The sequence below is a fragment of the Budorcas taxicolor genome, chromosome 1, assembly GCF_023091745.1.
Source record: "Budorcas taxicolor isolate Tak-1 chromosome 1, Takin1.1, whole genome shotgun sequence".
Taxonomy (NCBI): domain Eukaryota; kingdom Metazoa; phylum Chordata; class Mammalia; order Artiodactyla; family Bovidae; genus Budorcas; species Budorcas taxicolor.
Window position 1 is genome coordinate 202,985,229 of NC_068910.1, and position 22,680 is coordinate 203,007,908.

The 22,680-nt window shown below is 36.8% G+C and overlaps 1 protein-coding gene across 1 annotated transcript in view; it reads right to left on the minus strand.

The window, feature by feature from the left end:
• The window catches only part of ATP2C1 (ATPase secretory pathway Ca2+ transporting 1), a 160,424-nt gene that overhangs the window by 63,887 nt on the left and 73,857 nt on the right, over positions 1–22,680 (minus strand). The window contains exons 2-7 of the mRNA XM_052641019.1: positions 18,014–18,124; positions 16,632–16,748; positions 12,850–12,939; positions 10,603–10,638; positions 6,996–7,057; positions 6,534–6,642 (exon numbers count right to left, since the gene is read on the minus strand). Of these exons, the coding sequence (XP_052496979.1) occupies positions 6,534–6,642; positions 6,996–7,057; positions 10,603–10,638; positions 12,850–12,939; positions 16,632–16,748; positions 18,014–18,124 (525 nt within the window). The remainder of the gene's footprint in view (positions 1–6,533; positions 6,643–6,995; positions 7,058–10,602; positions 10,639–12,849; positions 12,940–16,631; positions 16,749–18,013; positions 18,125–22,680) is intronic.

A 22,680-nucleotide genomic window follows, 5' to 3' on the forward strand; every position in this document is an offset into this window, starting at 1 on the left:
ACAGGAACCCCGGAGTTGCAGCAGTGACAATGCTGAAGTAGCAACCTTGGCCACAATCCATGTCCACAAGAAAAAAAATTATACAGCAGAAGTCCTGGGCTTTTTTTTTCCTAAGTGAAATCCAAGTTCTTTATTGTGAGAAATTAATAATATCCCAAGGCTGAGGAGTCTTCTGTTTCCCTTACACTTTAATGAAAAGTTTGTTTCATATATAAAGTTGGTGCAAAAGTAACTGCGGTTTTTGTACTGTTCTAATTTCTCATTTGATATTGGAATACATTCTTAATAAAAGTGATTGTTATACATTATTTTAATGCACATTTCTTGCTTTATGCTTTCTTGTTAGTGACATTATTTGGTGTTTATTTTATCTTAAACTAGCGATTTGTGTTAGATAAAAAGCAAATTCAAGTGATTTTCTGAGTTCAAAATGGGTCATAAAGCAACATCAACAATGCATTTGGCCCCGGAATTGCTAATGAACATACAGTGCAATGGTAACTCAAGAAGTTTTGCAAAGGAGACAAGAGCCTTGAAGATGAGAAGCTTAGTGGCTGGCCATCAGAAGTTGAAAGTGCCCAACTGAGAGGATCATAGAAGCTGATCCTCTTACAACTACATGAGAAGTTGCTGAAGAAATCAATGTCAACCATTTGACAGTCATTTGGAATGTGAAGAAAACTGGAATCTGAAAAAACTCCAATAAAAGTTCATGGGTGCCTCTTGAGCTAACCACAAATCAAAAAAAAAAAAAAATCATCGTTTTCAAATGTCATCTTCTCTTATTCTACACAACAACAATGAATCATTTCTCTATTGGATTGTGACATGCAACAAAAAGTGGATTTTACATAACAACTGGTGATGACCAACTCAGTGGTCCTAGAAGAAGCTCCAAAGCACTTTTCAAAGCCAAACTTTCACCAAAAAAAGGTCATAGTCACTGTCTAATAGCCTGCTGCCTGTCTGGTCCACTACAGCTTTCTGAATCCTGGTGAAACAATTACATCTGAGAAGTATGCTCAGCAAATCCATCAGATGCACAGAAAACTCCAAGGCTTGCAGCTGGCACTGATCAACAGAAAGGACCCAAGCTCCATGACAACGCCCAAGCACAGGTCACACAACCAACACTTCAAAAATTGAATGAACTGGGCTACAAAGTTTTGCCTCATCTGCCATATTCATCTGACCTCTCACCAACCGACTACCACATCTTCAAGCATCTCGACAACTTTTTGCAGAGAAAATGCTCCCACAACGAGCAGAAGACAGAAAATGCTTTCTTCAGAGTTCGTCAAATCCCGAAGCACAGATTTTTACGCAAAGGAACATTTTCATTTTTCTTGTTCAGTCGCTAAGTCCTGCCTGACTCTCTGCAACTCCATGAACTGCAGCATGCCAGATTTCCCTGGCCTTCATTATTTCCCAGAGTTTGCTCAAATTCATGGCCACTGAGTCGGTGATGCTATCTAAACATCTTCTCCTCTGCCACCCTCTTCTCCTCGTGCTCTCAATTTTTCTCAGTAGCAGGGTCTTTTCTAAAGTGTCAGCTCTCTGCATCAGGTGACCAAAGTACTGGAGCTTCAGCACATCAGTCCTTCCAATGAATATTCAGGGTTGATTTCCTTAAGATTGTCTGACCTCCTTGCAGTCCGAGGGACTCGCAACAGTTTTCTCCAACACCACAATTCAAAAGAATCAATTCTTCAGTGCTCAGCCTTCCTTATGATCCAACTCTCACATCCATACATGACTACTGGAAAAACATAGCTTTGACTACATGAGTGTTTGTTGGCAGGGTGATATCTCTGCTTTTTAATACACTGTCTAGGTTTGTCATAGCTTTTCTACCAAGGAGCAAGCGTCTTTGAATGGCTGCAATCACAGTCCACAGTGATTTTGGAACCCAAGAAAAGAAAATTTGTCATTGTTTCCACCTTTTCCCCCATCTATTTGCCATGAAGTGATGGGACTGGATGCCATGATCTTATTTCCCTGAATGCTGAATCTTAAACCAGCTTTTTACTCTCCTCTTTCACCCTTATCAACAGGCTCTTTAGTTGCTCTTCACTTTCTGCCATTAAAATGATATTATCTGCATACCTGAGATTGCTGATATTTCTCCTGGCAATTTTGATTTCAGCTTGTGAGTCATCTAGCCTGGCATTTCTCAGTCCAACATTTTGCAACAGGAATAAACAAACTTATTTCTCCTTGGCAAAAATGTGTTGATTGTAATGGTTCCCATTTTGATTAATAAAGATGTATCTGAGTCTAGTTACGAGGATTTAAAATTCACGGTCCGAAACCGCATTACATTTGCACCAACCAGCTAGCCTTAGATAATCTTTCACCATAACCATATTCAGCAAACAACACAACACTCCAATAAGCCAATTTAATTACATCAAAGGTAGTAAGCTGTGTCTAGAAAAGAAATGTACCTCATTAGCTTTCTTATGTCTTCAGTCAACACATTTAAGTATAGAAAAAAAAAAAAAGGCTCAACTCTTTCAGTAAAATTGCCTCAATCTACTGTCAAAGTAGTTGCAAAAACCTGCCTGTGGTACCAAGTAGTAGGTAAAATGAATAGGAGAAAGAAGTTATCAGAAGGAATTAAAGATGGTCAATTATACATGTAAAGTGGATTAACCGAAACAAAATCAACCTAAGCAGCACAGCACTGCCAAATAAAACAGCTGATGAAGTGCTGAAAAGCTAACAGATAGGGGGAAACAATCACAACTAATCAAATAATCCACAAAGTATATATTTCTAAATTTCACAGCATCAAGCATTAAAATGTAGAAAATATTCTATTAAATTTACACTGCATCTTTAATATATATTTGCTGAATGGATAAAATATGTACTAATCCACATTCTGACAATTTTTCTTCTACACGCATGAGATTATGTCAGTTATCTGAGATAATTCTCAAGTGCTGCTGCCCTTGTGTGCTCAGTTGTGCCTGACTCTTCTCAGCACCATGAACTGTAGGCCACCAGGCTCCTCTGTCCATGGAATTTTCCAGGCAAGAAAACCTGAGTGGGTTTCCACTTCCCACTCAAAGGGAATCTTCCCAATTCAGGGACTGAACCTGCATCCCTTGTGTCTCCTGCATTGCCAGGTGGATTCTTCACCACTGCACCACTCTTGTGTAAATGAAAGCCCTTAAATACTTTACCAAATCAAATGGTGTTCTGAAGTTTCTACGTCATTATACTGTAATGGGAAACATTTTCTTCTATCTATCCGAGTGAGGAAGTCTGCTTCTGAATAAGAAAAGAAGCACTCCAGAATAAATGGTAACAAAAACTTCCCAGATTCAAATAAGGGTTCTTAGGCAGAGGAGAAGAGGATTTATATTAAGTGACAGGCCTACTACATCTCTAAGGAAAAATAATTCAACGTCTTGTCATTAACTAAATATCAGGGATAGGAGGAAGGGACAAAAATGAGTAAGAAAGATAAAGACCTACTAAGGGGAGAAAGAAGGTAATAAAGTAAAATTAACATTCCCAATACTTACTGTATTATTTCCACTCAACAATTAAAGCAATCTGATATCTTTCAAAGGATAAATTTTTAAGTATTTGGAAAAAAGACTTCTCTCTATTCCAAGATTAAATGAAGCTTGTACTTATTATAATTCCAAATGTCCTTCAGGCTTTCCATAACCTCCATATGAGAACCCATGTTTTGGGACACGTTAGGCATTCAAAGAATGAAAGCTGCAGACACGTCAATTCCTATCGATGAGACTGGTGTGGCTCATGGACTGTGGTCTCCTTTCACTAGGTGTCTAACTCTGCCCCTTCAATGTATCCTACACCTAGTGGCAAGATTAAAGGTAACACCATTGCCAGCTGGTTATGACCTTCAAAGACAAATCCCAACCAATAACATCTGAAGCAGAGCTTGGTTTCCAACACTCCACTGGATTCCCACCAGATACGTTCTATCTACTCGTAACTACTCCAGCTCTGGATCACATACCGGAACACTCACAGTGACTCTGCTGATTCTAAATTCTGCAGCTGCTCCATCTCTACCCAGTACTACCCTCTGACTGGGCTTCCCCAGGGGCTCTGGCTTAATGGTAAAGAATCCGTCCGTAGCACAGGTGACTTGCAGGAGACTCAGGTTCAATTCCTGGCTTGCAAAAGGCCCCTCGAGAAGAAAATGGCAACCCGCTCCAGTATTTTTGCCTGGAAATCCCCATGGACAGAGGAGCCTGATGAGCTACAGTCCATGCATGGGATTGCTAAGAACTGGACGTGATTGAGCAACTAAACCAGCACCACCACCTGTCAATTACCACCACCAGACCAACTGCTGTCTTGAGGCATTCTCTCATTTCACTCCAATCACAAGTAACCTCTCCCTTACCGAAATTTCCTACTCCATTTTTTGTACTTCTGTTTCATTTGCCCAGTTTTAAATCTTATGGTGAGATCTCTGAGGGTATGAACTCTATCACACCTTCTCTGTGTTTCCCACAATATATAATACTCCCATAAAGATCTACCAATTCACTACAGGGACACCTCAAAAGACTCTATGAGAACGATGTCTATTTAAAGGAAAAAAATTTTTAAACATGTTTAGGTATGTCACTTTTTTGTATCTACTTTGATAATCTCAGTATTTTCAGTAAATATTTAACACATTTACAATTAAAATAAGCACTAATACAACGGGATTCTATACATCTTCCTACTATTTGTTCTCCACTTGAGCCAACTACTTATTCTATATTTCTATTTCTGTTATTTTTTGCCTTCATTTAAATTTTAAAAAGTTGTTTCTTTTCTTATACATTTTTTAAAATTTTAACTATAGTTGATTTCAAATTGTAGTATCAGTTCAGTTCAGTCACTCAGTCGTGTCCAGCTCTTTGCGAACCCATGAATCGCAGCACGCCAGGCCTCCCTATCCATCACCAACTCCCAGAGTTTATCCAAACTCACGTCCATGGAGTCAGTGATGCCATCCAGCCATCTCATCCTCTGTCGTCCCCTTCTCCTCCTGCCCCTAATCCCTCCCAGCATCAGAGTCTTTTCCAATGAGTCAACCATTCTCACAAGGCAGCCAAAGTATTGGAGTTTCATCTTTAGCTTCAGTCCTTCCAATGAACACCCAGGGCTGATCTCCTTTAGGATGGACTGGTTGGATCTCCTTGCAGTCCAAGGGACTCGCCAGAGTCTTCTCCAACACCACAGTTCAAAAACATCAATTCTTCGGTGCTCAGCTTTCTTCACAGTCCAACTCTCACATCCATATATGACCACTGGAAAAACCACAGCCTTGACTAGACAGACCTTTGTTGGCAAAGTAATGTCCCTGCTTTTGAATATGCTATCTAGGTTGGTCATAACTTTCCTTCCAAGGAGTAAGTGTCTTTTAATTTCATGGCTGCAATCACCATCTGCAGTGATTTTGGAGCCCCAAAAAATAGTATAGTTGATTTCAAAGAACAGTTAGGATCAAACCAGTCAATCCTAAAGGAAATCAACCCTGAATATTCATTAGAAGGACTGACGCTGAAGCTGAAGCTCCAATCCTTTGGCGAACTTATGTGAAGAGCAACTCACTGAAAAAGACTCTGACGCTGGGAATGACTGGGGCAAGAGGTGAAGGGGGAGACAGACAGTTGGATGGCATCACCAACTCAATGGACATGAGTTTCAGCAAACTCTAGGAGATAATGAAGGACAGGGAAGCCTGGGATGCTGCAGTCCATGGCATCACAAAAAGTCAGACATGACTTAGTGACTGAACAACAACACAGTTGATTTTAATGTTGTTTTCATTTCTGCTATACAACAGTGATTCAGTTATACATTCTGTTGTTTTTCCTATTCTTTTCCATTACGATTTATCACAGGATACTGAATACAGTTCCCTGTGCTATACAGTAGGACCCTGTTGTTTACCCATTCTGTATATCATAGTTTACATCTGCTAACCCCAACCTCCTGTTCCATCCCTTCCCTAATCCCCATGCCCTTGGCAAATACAAGTATGTTTCCTGTTTGAGTCTGTTTATTTCAAAGGTAGGTTCATTTGGGTCATATTTTAAATTCCACATATAAGCAATATCACATGGGGTTATTTGTCTTTCTTTTTGCTGCAAATGGCATTATTTCATTCTTTTTCATGGCTGAGTAGTATTTTATTGTATATATGTACCTTCATTGTGAACAAATATCTTCTTTATCCATTCCTGTCAATGGACATTTAGGTTGATTCCATGTCTTGGCTATTGTGAATAGTGATGTATGATCACAGGGGTGCATGTATCTTTTTGAATTATAGGTTTGTCTGGATGTATTTTTTAGCCCCTTCCACCATGAGGACATATCAAGAAGGCACCAGCAATGAACAAGAAAGAGGGTCCTCACCAGGAGGCAACCATGCTGGTCCCCTTGATCTTGGACTTCCAGATGCCAGAACTGTAAGAAGTAAATTCATCTCTGTGGTAGTTTGTTAGAGCTGCTCAAACAGACTAAGACATCAAACTCACCTCAAACAAGCGCAAGTCGGCAGGAACCCTATCCCCAACTGAAAGGCAAACTGTATCACCTGGAACTAAGTCTCGTGCAAGCGTATGCTCCAGTTTTCCTTCACGCACACTGTAACATAAAACAGAAATAGCCACAGATGAAGAGAGCAAGCAAGACCCCTTACTTTAAGAAATTCCTTCCAGTGGGCTTGCCTGGGAAAAATATACTGCATTATCACACAGTCACATACAAAAGGTATCTGCTAAATAAATCCATGTCTCAATAATCTCAATAAAATCAGAAGTAACAAAAGTTTTAATAGTACATCTTGCTATAATGAATGGACAATGAATTTTTCATGTCAGATTAACGGTTTCTACCTTATGTTCAGACAAATCTTGGGCCACAAGGTATATTGTACTAGTCACATTTAATTTCTACTTTTAAGAGTAGAAATCCATTATCAGAAACAAGGATCATACCAATGGCATTCTGGTGGCATAAGTTTACTTAGTTCTTCAAGAGATTTTTCTGAACGATATTCCTATTAAAAAAAAGAATATTAGTAAACAATATTTACAAAGAAATGCAATAAGCACATTCTTAAGAACATATGCTATGTTAGACTTAAACATTTACCTAAACCATTATTTTAACATTTCTTCAAATTTTTATCTTTCTGTTTACTTATACTCCCATGCAAAAATGCTTGTCCTTTATTAAATAATGTTAAATTATAGGAACCAAACAAGCTTTTATAATTAAATATTCTCAATTCTATATTTCAATATTCAGTGTACAAACCTAAGGTCAAGTTAGTGATAAAGTAAAGAAAACTAATATTAGTGTAACCAAAGAGTATATAATTTTCAGTCATTAAAAAGTTAAGATTACTGAGCCTCATAATTAAGATAATTTTACTTTCAGTGTTTAATGACCAAGGAAGTCAAACAATTAAATGCAAATAACACTGGCACTGAAGATTCACGCCATGGCAACTGTAAAGGTTTGTGAAATATGTCTGTGGGAGAAACATGAATTAAACAAGGAGTGAGACATGGCTGCCCTACCCCAAAGGACATGTTTCCCAAGACTCTGATTCACCCCAAGGGGAAATTCTCAGGAGCCCTAACTCTGTGAGGCTCAGTCTTCCTCCATCCATATAATCACAGCTGACAGTCAGAGACATCCTTCAACACACTATATTATTTAGTCCAACTTCCATGGACTGTCTCACTTCATGCAACGTCACTGCTATTTTTGTCTCATTCTGCACTAAGTACACCAACTTTTTGATCTAAGGTTAAAAAGGGAGGAGAAGGAGTAGGGAGAGCAATGGAAGTGAAAGTTGGGGTGGGGGGAGTTCTGAAATGACTGCAGTGCTAGCACTAACCAAAACTGCACATCCATCACAAACATTTTCAAATAGAAAATGCAAAGCTATATAAGAATAATTTAGAAATAAATCTGTCTTTACTACTAAGACAAGAGGAACAAATGTGAGAGTAAGGTAAATCTGTAAACATAAAAATCACAAGACACACAGTGCAATATACAGCGTAAGGAACATAATTTTGTATGGGGACAGATGGTTACTAGACTTATCATGGTGATCACTTCATAAGGCATACAAGTATCAAATCACTATGTAGGGCACCTGAAACTAACAACATTGTATGTTAACTATACCTCAATTTAAAAAAAAATTAAAGACACCCTTCCCCTAACTATACCAAGGATATTAAGGCGTTTAGAAGTTTTCCAAAAATTCCATAAAAGGCTAGAAAATACTCACCAGTCCTAGATCCTAGTCATGTAAGACATAAAAGCTGCCCAATCTTTACCTCCCTCTTTAAACTTCTTAGCCTTTACTCCCTACAACTACAAAGTGAAGTCACTCAGTCGTGTCCAACTCTTTGCGATCCCATGGACTGTAGCCCACCAGGCTCCTCCGTCCGTGGGATTCTCCAGGCAAGAGTACTGGAGTGGGTTGCCATTTCCTTCTCCAGGGGATCTTCCCGACCCAGGGATCAAACCCAGGTCTCCCTCATCGTAGGCAGACGCTTTAACCTCTGAGCCACCAGGGAAGCCCCTACATCAAAATGATCCTTCAACATACCACCAAAAACTTGACAGCCATCTCAAATGAACACCTAAAAGTTAAATTTTAAATTTATTGTAAAGGCAGCATCAATATGTAATTATACAGAACAATTAGCTATCTTTATGACTGCAAGGAGGTATAAGAGGGATGGGAAATGGAGATTAGAAAGGATAGTGGAGTCAGATATAAACATTAAAGGACTATAAAAAGCACTCTTCAAAAATAAAGGTAAAAACACAAATATACATAATACTAAAAAATGAAGACTTTCTGACAGTTCTCTGACGAAGCATTAATGTAAATTCAACAAAGAGTAAATAAGACCCGTGTAGAGAGGATTTTTAATTGTCACTTGTAGAATATTTTGTTCTGTCATAAGCACATTTGGGGAAAAGGCTCACATCTGCATAAAAGAATCAGAACTACCAATCTGAAACTGGGCTTTTCATAAATGTTTCAATTTGTTCTTGAGTTTTCCTTCAAATGGACCTATCATAAAGATACTTGGCAGATGGTTTCAGCCATTAAGATTTAAGGTGTGCAACACCATTTTTAGTAAAAGTCCATACAATGTTAAAATCGTCGTTTTGTGGAACTTTTTTTGAGGGTGGGAGTTATTTACCAAGCTACTAAGGTCTTCGATTTTGTTGTTGTTTAGTCACTAAGTCATGTCCAACTCTTCTGCAATCCCATGGACTATAGCCCGCCAGGCTCCTCCATGGGATTTCTCAGGCAAGACTACTGGAGTGGGTTGTCACTCCCTTCTCCAGGGGATCTTCCCAACCCAGAGATCAAACCCTGCATCTCCTGCATTGGCAGGCATACTCTCTACCAGTGAGTCACCAGGTAAGCCCATAAGGTCTTCCATACAAAATGATAATTCTCTAAGAATTCTTATGAAGCAAGCCACTCCACACATCTGTAGCACTACTAGTGATGCAACAGCATTCCAGCTACTGGTCCGATGGGTCATACCATGCAAATGACCATGAATGAGACCCAGCCTGGAATGACCTCTGCTAAACTAGCCCTCAACCTGCCTTAAGGTAATTTTTATGTTAAAACATAAAAGAGCATTTCCTACATACAGGATCCCTGATGGTGTACTAATGCAACTCACAAAGTTGTTGCAGATAATCTGATTCCAACCGGCTTTTTTACACTGGGTGGCTATAAAACAAATTACTAAATTAGAGATTATCACAGGACACCTGGATGATGACAGGAAATATCCAAGGAATATATCACAGATGTGAAAAAAACCACAGCCACTTAAACTATGCTCTTTTGATTATAAACATGAACTTCAAATGACATATTACAGTTTTCCTTAAATTAGAATATTTCTTCTAGTTTTATTAACAGTGCTTCAAATTCTTAACCATCAAATGACACCTGCCAACATTGTTCTAAAACCTGCAGAAGTTATCAGATATTTAAAGAAACATAAAACTAAGCCCATGTTTTTATTTATGTCTACACTAGTCAATAGAAATTCAGACATTATCTCTACATTATTAATTTTTTTAAACAGGGTTCCTTTTCATAAATTTTCTTTACTGTCTCAGTGCCTGTGCTGAATGGGGAAGTTTGATCCAGATTAGAACATCCCTTCCATGGATGAACAAGGAGTCTGAACCCTGACCCAATTTTTTAACTGGAAAAAATTTAAAAGTCTACTGCTGGATTTTATTTCTGTTTCTGGACTTTTTGTTTCCATCTGCTTCAGTCAACTTTAAATAGAAACACCAACAAATAGAAAACTAGATTTTCTTCGTGTCACTGACTAAATCAAAGCAGTTGTGTTGGTTCCACAAACTTCCTTTAAGAGTTATTGTTTCTGGAATTATTTCAAAAACACAGAGCAAATTATTCTGAACAACATACCCATCCCCCAATAATTAAACATTTTAACATAAACCAACTTGATTTTTTGAAGCAATTAACTAAAATACCACTTTATAATGTTATCAAAATGGACTTACCTGAACGAAGGCGACCGTAACAACGATAAGTATTGCCTAAACAAAACAAAGAAACAAGTTTTTTAAATCAGACACTGCAGCTTCTGAAATAATTATTAAATCGTATTTTATTTTTCTGACTCTATCTGCAGCCCCAAGACACCAGACACTAAGCGCAGGACAGCCAGGGAAGGAATCACAATTCTGCCTTGAGGCCTAGGGGTGGAAAAACCCACAGCCAACAGGAGTCTGCCTCCCCAGGATTGTTTCTTAAACGCTCTCATCTCAGGATCCCTTTACAAACTGAGGACCAGCTTTCGTTTATGTGACTAATAGCTACTGATATTTACCATATTAAATACTTCTTTAATTACTGGGTTTTAACTTCCACTTTCATCTAAAAAACGTAAGTGCATTATATGTTAACACATACAATATTTTTTATGAAAAACTCTTTTGCAATCCCACAGATTGTGACCAACCAGGCTCCTCTGTCCATGGAACTTCCCAGCAAGAATACTGGAGTGGGCTACCAATTCCTTCTCCAGAGGATCTTCCCGACTCAGGGATCAAACTCATGTCTCCTGAATTGGCAGGTGGGATTCCTTACCACTGAGCCACCAGGGAAGCCGTATGAAAAATATATCACTCCTCAAAATTGTGAGAAAAGTGGCAGTGTTTTCAATTTTTCTATCTTTGGTGTCCGCTTTAATACTGGGTTGGCCAAAAAATTCATTTGGGTTTTTCCATTCTCCTATCTGCTTCTGCATTTAATTTATTGACATATGTTAATCTGGCTAAAGTTTATGAAAAAAATTCAACCTCATACAGATACTGTTGGAAAGGGAGGAGTTTATTTTAAAAGCCTTTTCAAATAATTGTGGTTTTTATTCTTAGCTACTACACCAAAATTAGACAACTGCTAGTAACTTTAAAAGTAATTTGCAATGTAGAATCTAAAACTAGATCAGTGAACTTTTTATAGTCTGTTATATTAGAATCAGTCTCCTTACTATTGTGAATGAATATTTTGTATCATCATGCACAGGTCATTTAGAAAAGGTTGATTCACTGGGTTATTCAAATCTTCCAAGTGTTGACACATTTTATAACTGTTAAAAAAAAAATCACTTTCACTGAAATCACTACTGATCTCATTAGAATAAGGTCTTAAAATAGGGGAGCTATCCAGCATAAAAATTTTGCAAAGTTCTAGTTACTACTGAAAGCTTGAATTTTACCATTGGTAACAAATTCTGTCAGTTGTTTCTCTTGTACTGAAAGGTTATTTCACCCATTTTCAAAAAAAAGTATGCCAATTATTCAAGTCTTAATACCCATAGTTTGTGTATCAGTCATTCTTTGAAGTAAAAGGGTAGTTCACTTCAGCATACAACCTTTCATTGGGACAATCACCATACTTCAATCAGTACTTCCTATTTCATCACACAGAACAGTAAAAACGTATATATTTAAGGATCAAGATTTAGTAAAATTATTTTTTACTGTTTTATCGAAAACATTACTAAGAGAAACAGTGAAAGAAAACAGTAAGTACTAGACAGTTTACTAGATAGGTGCCACTATCTGGACTCAGACCAAATGGTTTTACCCACATCACTTTTGCTCCATTAATGCAAATGTCTATAGCAAAAAGACAAATAACATTTTAGCTTTATGAAAGTAGTTTTGGCCTCACATGCTCCCTAAAAGAATCTCACAGTCCACAAGCAAAAGCTGGAGACTTTGAAGCTCTGTGTTCATTTCTCCTGTGCAGTTAAGCAAAACACACTTGCTTTAATCAATGCCTAGACTTACTATAAATTTTTATACTACAATGAAGCAGAGGGCAAGAAAAGAAAAGATGAAAACTAGAATAACCTAGCTGGAGAGAACAAAATCTTGCATAGTAAATATACAGTGCATTGTTAAATATTTTTAATTTCAAAAATGTCAGGCTTTAGTTCACAACTAGTCAAACATACTCTGAATTGGAAAGTAAAAGAAATTAAATATTTAATTGGAAAATTATTATAAAATGTTTCACATCTATGAAATTATCAGGTTGTTAAATAATTCCCAAGGGTGCCAATCACAGACCCTTGAACATTACTTGAGATCACTGCAACTAAAACCAGAATCTAAAAAAAAAAAAAAAGCAAACCTGAAGAAAACAATAAGGCATCCCTCAATTCATATTCTAAAATAAAAGCCTATCCTAATTTATACAATTAACTAACAATTTAAAAATACATATATTTTTCTTACCACAGTGATACTGACAGCATCATCAAACTGATGCATTAAAACACTGATGACTGCAGAAGCCAGAAGCAGCATAATAAGGGGATTTTTAAACTGAAAGTGAAAACAAACAGCAATTCAAACAGTTTTGCATGAATGACAGTTGTATACCATCACAACAAAAGCCTTAAAAAAAGAAAACAATTATCAGGGCATTACTATGTAAAACTAAGAACTGACCAATTCTTAGAATACACATGTATTTTTAGTACTTTTTAATTTAACCAATAAGCTGTTCTGAATCTCTACTGGGTCTAGAATAAATGGAAAATGACTTTAATAAAGATTTACATTAAGCACTGGTTAGAATACCTAAATTATGAACTTCAAACACTCTCATCATTCCTATATTTTAAGTAAATGGGCATAAATTACAATTCTGTGGTTGACCCACCCACCATAGGAACAACCAGACCCCACCCACCAGTGCAACTAAGAGCATACAGTTAAGATCCTCACCACACAAGAAGCTGAATATTTTCCCAACACTGGTTTCCCTGACATCTAGCTAGCAGAGACAACAGTATCTAAAGAAATAAAAACCACAGTACCAACTCAATCAAGAAGCTCTTAAAACAAACAAGCATCAGAACAACCCCAAATCCTTCCAGTTGGACATCCTAGTTAAACGTCAGAGCTCCACTGCTGGAGTGCCCTGCTCTGATGAAATGCTCCCAATAGCCGTCAAAGCTGCAAGGTCACTTTGCAAAGAATCCATCACAGCGGACAGCCTCAGCCTCTGGATATCATTAACTCTGAAATTAGACACCACCACCTCCTACTTCCTTTATGGTTCCATTCCCTGGAACAGCGTCTACAACTCTGCTTCACATCAGAATCTTGTGAAGGGCTTCCAACAAATGTCCACATTCACACCATAGCAATCAAATCAGAATCTCCGGGCACAGGACCCAGGCTTTAGCATTTTTAAAGCATTCCCCCAAGTGACTCTAATGCACAGAGGATTGAAAATCACTGCTCTAACAAAGTAAAACTAAAACTGCAATGTGGTTCAGGGTTGACAAACCACACACAAACTGAGTCAGAATACCTGTTTTGAATCCAATGCCTTAATTTTTTAAGCCCCAGAGGTGCTTCATCTACTAAAATACTACCTTGTACTAAAAACTGTGTAAGGATTAACCAAGAATGTATATTAAAGCACTGTGTATACTATAAAACCCGCCAAAGTTAGCTGTTATTATCACACTCTGAAAGCAAGCTTCACAATCATTTTATTTGCCCCTAAAAAAGCTGTGCCGTGGTACTAAGGACACCACCTGATAGATGGCAGCCTCTAGACAAATGTCTGTAGAACAACAAGATGCTGTTCTCTGTAGAGGAGTGAAGAGTCGCTTAGTGCTTTATGATTTAAAACTGATATTTAATGCTAATTACTGCTTAGCAATAATTAATAGCATTAATAATTAATGCTAATTATTACTTAACTATATTACAGGCACTATATTTCATTTCATTCTCACAGCAATACCATGATGCAAGTACTCCAGCTTTGAAACAGGATCAAGAAAGTAAAACATTAAATCATATTACCCAGTGATAAGTCAAATCACTGTAATTTATAAATCCAGAATAAACTTCTGAAGTTCTGGATGATGTGGAAATACGGTAAAGGTGAGAATACAAAAATGCACATACAAACTATTACATTAAAAACAAGATGGACACAAAGTTCGTCCCTAAAAATTCAGTTTTTCTACTTTAGACAAATTCATTTAACAACATGGTAAATTTTGCTTCATTAACAAGCAAGCCCCCTTAGAAAAGTTAAACATAGATCTTTTTTAAAAAAGAATCTGAAGATTAGAAGGCATTACAAAGTTTCTTTACGAAAAAGAATCTGTTTGACAAACTAACTCTAATAGCTAAAAATTGGCCACAGGAAGTTTGTAGCTTTTCACTAACATGCTTATTATCAAGATAAGAAAAATCCTACAGCAAATCTTTCTGAAAAGATTAAAATATTAATAAAATATAATAGGTTGGTGCAAAAGTAAATGCAGTTTTACACTGCTTAACTTTGCCATTTGATATTGGAATACATTCTTAAATAAATGTGGTTATGTTATACATCATTTTAATGCACATTTCACTTTGTTTTTCTGCCAATGACTTATTACTTGCTGTTTATGTTTATTTTAGACTAGGGAAATGATGTTAGACAAAAAGCAAATTCGAGCAATTTTCTTGAGTTCAAAATGTAAAGCAGCGGAGATAGCTCACAACATCAGTGATGCATTTGACCCAAGAACTGCTAATGAATGTACAGTGCAGAGGTGGATCAAGAAGTTTTGCAAAGGAGACAAGATCCTTGAAGGTGAGGAGCACAGTGACTGGTCATCAGAAGTTGACAACAACCAACTGAGAGGATCATTAAAGGTGATCCTACACAAGAAATTGCCAAAGAACTCAACACTGACCATTCTATGGTCATGCAGCATTTGAAGCAAATTGGAAAGGTGAAAAAACTCCGTAAGTGGGTGCCTCATGAGCTGACGGCAAATCAAAAAATCATCATTTTGAAGTGTCGTCTTCTCTTTTATACGCAATGAAAACAAACCATTTCTTGATCTGACTGTGATGTGTAACAAAAAGCGGATTTTATATGAAAACTGACAACAATCAGCTCAGTGATGGACCAAGAAGAAACCACCAGGGAAGCCACAAGAAACTCCAAAGCACTTCCCAAAGCCAAACTCGGACCAAAACAAGGTCATGGCCACTGTTTGCTGGTCTGCTACAGGTATGACTCACTACAGCTTTCTGAATCCTGGCCAAACCAGTACATCTGAGAAGTATGCTCCGCAAATCCATGAGACACACCAAAAACCACTGCCTAAAGCCAGCATCTGTCAGAAGAAAGGGCCCAATTTTTCTGCACAACAACACCCGACCTCACAGAGCACAACCAACACTTCAAAAGTTGAACAAATTAGGCTACAAAATTTTGCCTCATCCGCCATATTCACCTGACCACTCATCAACTGACGACACTTCTTCAAGCATCTCAACAAGTTTTTGAAGGACAAATGCTTCCACAACCAGCAGGAAGGAGAAAATGCTTTCCAAGAGTTTGTCAAATCCCAAAGCACAGATTTTTATGTTACAAGAATGAACAAACTTATTTCTCATTGAAAAAAATGTGTTGATTGCAATAGTTCCTATTTTGATTAATAAAGATGTGTTTGAGCCTAGTTATAATGATTTGATATTCACAGTCCGAAACCGCAATTACTTTTTCACCAACCTAATAATTTAAAATAGCTATTTTCTATTGATAGCTACTATCGCCTAAGATTATTATCTCCATTTTCTAGTTAAGACTCAGAGGATAATAAGGTACACACAAGCTATTAACAGTAATAAAGAAAGGTGGAATTTGTAACCATGCAGTCTGGATTCAAATGACCTTTTGCTAATTTTCTAAACTAGTCATATTACTTTTAAAAATTCTAGCATTTCTATAATAAATTATATATATATAAGACACTTCCAAAGGAAACTACTATTATCACCTCCATGTGATATAAGCCCTTAAAGATTTACACACTAAAAATTATAGAAATTCCAACCTAATAGTAAACTCTAACAAATGAAACAAGTTAGTTAAAAAAAAAAAAAATTTTAATATTATTTCATTTCTCCATAAATAACTTCACAAAAGTAAAAAACTACATTAACAAAAATACATGTAAACTACACAGCATGAGAAAATAAAAATATACCTGAGAAATATACTTCTTCCATAGTGGCTCATCTTCACTGATATCAAACTCATTCCAGCCATGGAAGGCTCTCCTATGACTTACTTCACATTTGTTCAGACCATTCTGAAGATCAGCCTATGAGATTTTATATATAAAAGTTACTGAAAATATTAGCAGAAAACAAATGAGAAAACACAAAAAAGTACATATGTATGGTCATATTTATAGGAACTTCTGTGACAATCAAAATTAATCTATGGGGACAAAGCATATCAGTGAGTGCCTGGGGCCAAGAGCAATGGAAGGATTAGCTACAAAAGAACACGTGGAATCTATATAGAGTGATGAAAATTTTCTACATCTTCATTGTGATGATAGCTATATGTGCCAAAATGCAAGTGTATATTTAATGACTACATTGTAGTCTATATAAATCAAACCTCAATAAAACATGTTAATGTAAGCAACTAGATTAATAAACAAAAAATTATGATTTTTATGTGGAAAGAGGAGTAACACAAAAGTGACAATGTACAGAAAGCAAATTGTAAGTACATTTTAACTAGTTTTCTTGGTTCCCACTGTTGTCTTACTGTCTTCTAAAATTAGTTTCTCCAAAAGATTATGCATCTTTCTTGTTCTCTGAGCCTATCAAAACTGAGGTTGGTATTACCTTTTGTTCTTAGACTGTACATTTATTCCAAAGAGAAAATCTGCAGTTCCTAAATTACTGAAAATAATGAAGTTAAGTCCTCAAACACCACCTACATTCTTCAGTCACTACCTCTCATGACTTGTTATTTGAAACTATCATTAAAGAATGAAATTACTTGCATCTCTGAAGTAGTTTCTCTGACCAAAAGCTTTATAATAGAGGTCAATAACAGAGTCTTGTGATATAAATATATTTAGAGTAAGTGGCTTTAAAACAAGAGTATAAATACAACCCGCCCCAAAAAAACCTTAAAAAAAAGGCAGGGGTGGGGGGTATGCAATGCTTTTAATGCCATCATTAAAATATGTGAATTCTGAAGAGAAAATTTTAAATATTCTTTTCCTCGTGTTCCATTAGACTGTGAAAAACTAGGAAGAGACTGAATTACATAAGCAAAATTTATTCACAGTTCTGAACTTATATTCAGCTTTTACAGTAGAAAACATAAAAAAGGATGAAACTCCTAACTCCACTTATGTTAATAATTAAATTGATCACTTTTCTAATCCAACTAATCCTCACACAGCACTAACAGTTTCCGGCAACACTAATGATCCAGAGCTGCACCGTCCTATCAGGGAACCACTAGCGACACACACCTGCAGAACAGAAAACTCTACTAGATAGCCCTTAGCTAAGTGGCTCATTCTACTACACACTCCCTTCCTCCCCACCAAGAACTTACTTGGAGAATGCTTGCAACTTCACTGACTGGTAATTCACTTGCTTTTTTTGATGTCAATACCGGAATCATTGTCTCATTTTCAGAATTAGGAATTTTTTGAAAACGTGCAACCTAGGAAACAAAACCAAAGGAAAAATATTTGCATATACTAAACAATTCTAATGCTGTCCAGAATAAATGAAAATTCATATGTTCCCAGAAACTTTTATCACAGAAAACAAATATTTTCAGACTAATAAAGAGTATCCAGTCCTATTAAAATAATTTTATACTAACATGCTATTCTAAAAAGCACATTTCAGAAAATAAGCTACCAGTGAAAGCTAGACTACAAAATAATTTTCATACTGCAAAAAAGGATGCTATTTCTACACCAAATTAATCAGTAAAAAGTAAAACAGATGTCCTGTCTAGCAGATTCCAATTGTTACACAGAGTCATAATCCTCTAAACTCATTACGTTTAACATGAGGTACAAGGAACAGCTAAGCTTGTTCCATTTTAACACTACTGTTGATCAGCTCATTTCTTAACTATCCAGACACCAGGCTACTCTGCCAAAGCACCAACACGGAACATGAGACTTATAGATTCATTCCCAAACTAGAGAAAATGGAAAGCAGAGAGACCAGACAAGCAGAGGACACACAGGTAGAGTGAAGGGACAAGCAGAATGAGTCTTAGAGACGATGGTAACCATGACACCTACCTGACGCAGCTTCATCAACAAATATCTACAGAAAGTGTTTTAACACAGTTCTAGAAATAAATCCCCAATCCACACTTCTTTGTAGACAAAGTTTTGACGAAGTATGTGAAAAAGAGACAAAAGCTACACACTGAAACTTTAGAGAAGAAAAGAATTCAGTTGCCTGCCCCACATCCACTGATTTAAACAATACTGAGAATGAAGTGATCATCTTAATGCCAAGACACAAATCTTTAAGCTATCAGGTGAAATGTTTTCAATCTTGAATAATCAACAAACTTAGGATAAAATATTCCCCTAAAGACAATTTTAAGACAACATATAAGGTCAAAGAATAATAATTTAAGTTTCTACTATCATAAAGGGTCACTATAGAGGCCTCTATTCATTTAAAAAAAAAAAAAAAGCTGTACTTATTCCAGTAGTAAATAGCAATAGCAATGTAAACAACCAAGTTTTGGAATAATCATATGCATGTTTTCTAATCCCACCTATTACAAAGGCAATAAATATTTAAGTATTTTAAAGAAAAGACCATAACAATTTTTTCTTTAATGATAAGATATTAGTGACCAAAAATTCTTAAGAAATTGAAAACAGATTACCTTTCTCAACATGGTTATTTTATCTTGTGAAATAATTAAGAAGGATCAAATAGGTTTCCGTTGCCTGCAGTGACAATGAGATTAAGAAAATCTTTTATTTCTAAGGTTCATATATGTCAGTTTCTTCATATATGAGGATAAATAGTACCTAAAGTTGTTTGAGGATTACATCCATTTATGGAGCATTCACCCAACTAGTAATAAGCACTGAAATAGCTGTTTTTCCCAAAACTAATATTTATATGTCCATTCACAATAATATAATGAGCTCAGTAAAGAAGCAAATCATTAAAGTTAATAAAGCTAGATTTGCAACAGTTCTTCTATTAAATATATCACTACTCATAAAAACACTTTTTAAAAAGTTATCCTTTGGTATTTGATACATAAATAGGGTCTATGTTGGAATACACTACATAAAACCACTCAGGAGCATTACATGGGCCCAAAAGAGGTCAAAAGAAGGAAGTGAGACTATTTCATTAATAAAGGATAAGACAATTCTCTAAATATAAGAAAGGAAGAGGGCAACCCCAAACCAAAGGGTGACTTTACAGAAGACCAACATCAGACTTAGAAGGAAGAGTGCCCGATGCTAGGGATGGTGGCAGAACTGGATGGCCATCCACGGTAAGAACCGGTTTCCACAACACGTAGGGGACACAGCACAGAAAATTCTTGCTGAAAGGCAATGATGCTAACTGTATTTATGCTCCCTAGACTCCAGGTCAACTTAAAACTATGAGTTCATTAAGTTTTAATCCTATTATCTTTTTAAGCAAATGTTACTGACAATGACCAACTCTGATGGATTGTTAGTTATATAGATCATAGGAATATTTTATCAAAGCAAGATCCTCTATGACCCACCTACTACAGTAATGGAAATAAAAACAAAAGTAAACAAGTCAAACCTGGTTAAACTGAAAAGCTTTTGCACAGCAAAGGAAACTATAAGCAGGGTGAAAAGACATCCCTCACAATCGGAAAAAATAATAGCAAATGAAACAACGGATACATGATTAATTTCCAAAATATACAAGCAGCTCATACAACTCAATACCAGAAAAACAAACAGCCCAATCAAAAAGTGGGAAAAAGAACAGACATTTTTCCAAAGAAGACATACAGACGGCTAACAAACATGAAAACATACTCAACATCACTCATTATTAGAGAAATGCAAATCGAAACTACAATGGTATCACCTCACCCCAGTAAGAATGGCCATCATCAAAAAGTCTACAAACAATAAATGCTGGAGAGGGTGTAGAGAAAAGGGAACGCTTTTGCACTGTTGGTGGGAATGTAAATTGATACAGCCATTATGGAAGATGGTATGGAGATTCCTTAAAAACCTAGGAATAAAATAAAACCACCATATGACCCAGCAATCCCACTCCTAGGCATACACCCTGGGGAAACCAAATTGAAAAAGACACATGTATCCCACTGTTCACTGCAGCACTATTTACAATGGCTAGAAAGCAACCTAGATGTCCATCAACAGATGAATGGATAAAGAAGGTGTGGTACATATACACAACAGAATATTACTCAGACATAAAAGGAACTCCTTTGAGTCAGTTCTGATAAGGTGGATGAACCTAGAACCTATTATACAGAGTGAAGTGAGTCAGAAAGAGAAAGATAAGTATTGTATCCTAGTGCATATATGTGGAATCTAGAAAAATGGTCCTGAGGGATTTATATGTGGGGCAGCAATAGAGGGACAGACATGGAAAACCGACTTGTGGACATGGGGAGAGGAGAGGAGAGGGCAAGATGTATGGACAGAGTAATACGGAAACTTACATTACCATGTGTAAAACAGACAGCGGATGGGAATCAGGAAACTCAAACAGAGGCTCTGTGTCAGCCTAGAGGGGTGGGATGAGGAGGGAGATGGGAGGGAGGTTCAAAAGGCAGGAGATATATGTATACCTATGGCTGATTCATGTAGAGGTTTGACAGAAAACAAAATTCTGTATATCAATTATCCTTCAATTAAAAAAAAGAATATTTTAATTTGTTTATTACTCTTTCAACAAACATTTGCATTTATTGAGAATCTGACACTGTGCTCGGCCCTTAGAATTTAACAAAGAGCAAAATGAGGGGGAGGACAGTTGGAGGGAAGACAGACATTAACAAGGATAGCACAAAGGAAGAGAAACTGAAATAGTCACTAATGCTGAGCCAAAGCCTAAATGACACCCAGCTGTGGATGCGTCTGATGGTGAAAGTAAAGTCTGATGCTGTAAAAAAACAATACTGCATAGGAACACTGGAATGTTACGTCCATGAGTCAAGGTAAATCGGAAGTGGTCAAACAGGAGATAGCAAGAGTGAAGATCAACATTTCAGGATCACTGAACTAAACTGGATGGGAAAGGGTGAATTTAATTCAGATAACTGTTATTATATCTACTACTGTGGGCAAGAATCCCTTAGAAGAAATGGAGTAGCCCTCATAGTCAACAAGAGTCCGAAATGCAGTACTGGGTGCAATCTCAAAAATTACAGAATGACCTTGGTTCATTTCCAACGCAGAACATTCACCATCACAGTAATCCAAGTCTATGCCCCAACCACTACCGCCAAAGAAGCTGAAGCTAAATGGTTCTATGAAGACCTACAAGACCTTCCAGAACTAACATCAAAAAAAGATGTCCTTTTCATCATAGGGGACTGGAATGCAAAAGCAGGAAGTCAAGAGATACCTGGAGTAGCAGGCAAGTTTGGCCATGGGGTACAAAATGAACAGGCAAAGGTTAACAGAATTTTGCCAAGAAAGCACACTGTCTTAGCAAGCATCTTCCAACGACATGAGGCAACTCATGGACATCACCAAATGGTTAACACTGAAATCAGATTGATTATATTCTTTTGAGACAAAGATGGAGAAGCTCTAAACAGTCAGCAAAAACAAGACTGGGAGCTGACTGTGGCTCAGATCATGACTTACTGAAAAATTCAGATTTGGAATTGAAGAAAGTAAGGAAAACCACTAGGCCATTCAAGTATGACCTAAATCAAATCCTCTACGATTATACAGTGGAAATGACAAATAAATTCAAGGGATTATATTTCATAGAATGCCTGAAGAACTATGGACGGAGGTTCATAACTGTACAGGAAGTGGTGACCAAAACCATTCCTAAGAAAAAGAAATGCAAAAAAGGCAAAAGTTGTCTGATGAGGCCTTACAAATAGCTTGAGAAAAGAAGAGAAGCAAAAGGCAAAGGAGAAAGGGAAAGATACACCCATCTGAATCCAGAGTTCCAAAGAACAGCAAAGAGAGGTAGGAGAGCCTTAAGTGAATAATGCAAAGGAATAGAGGAAAACAATAG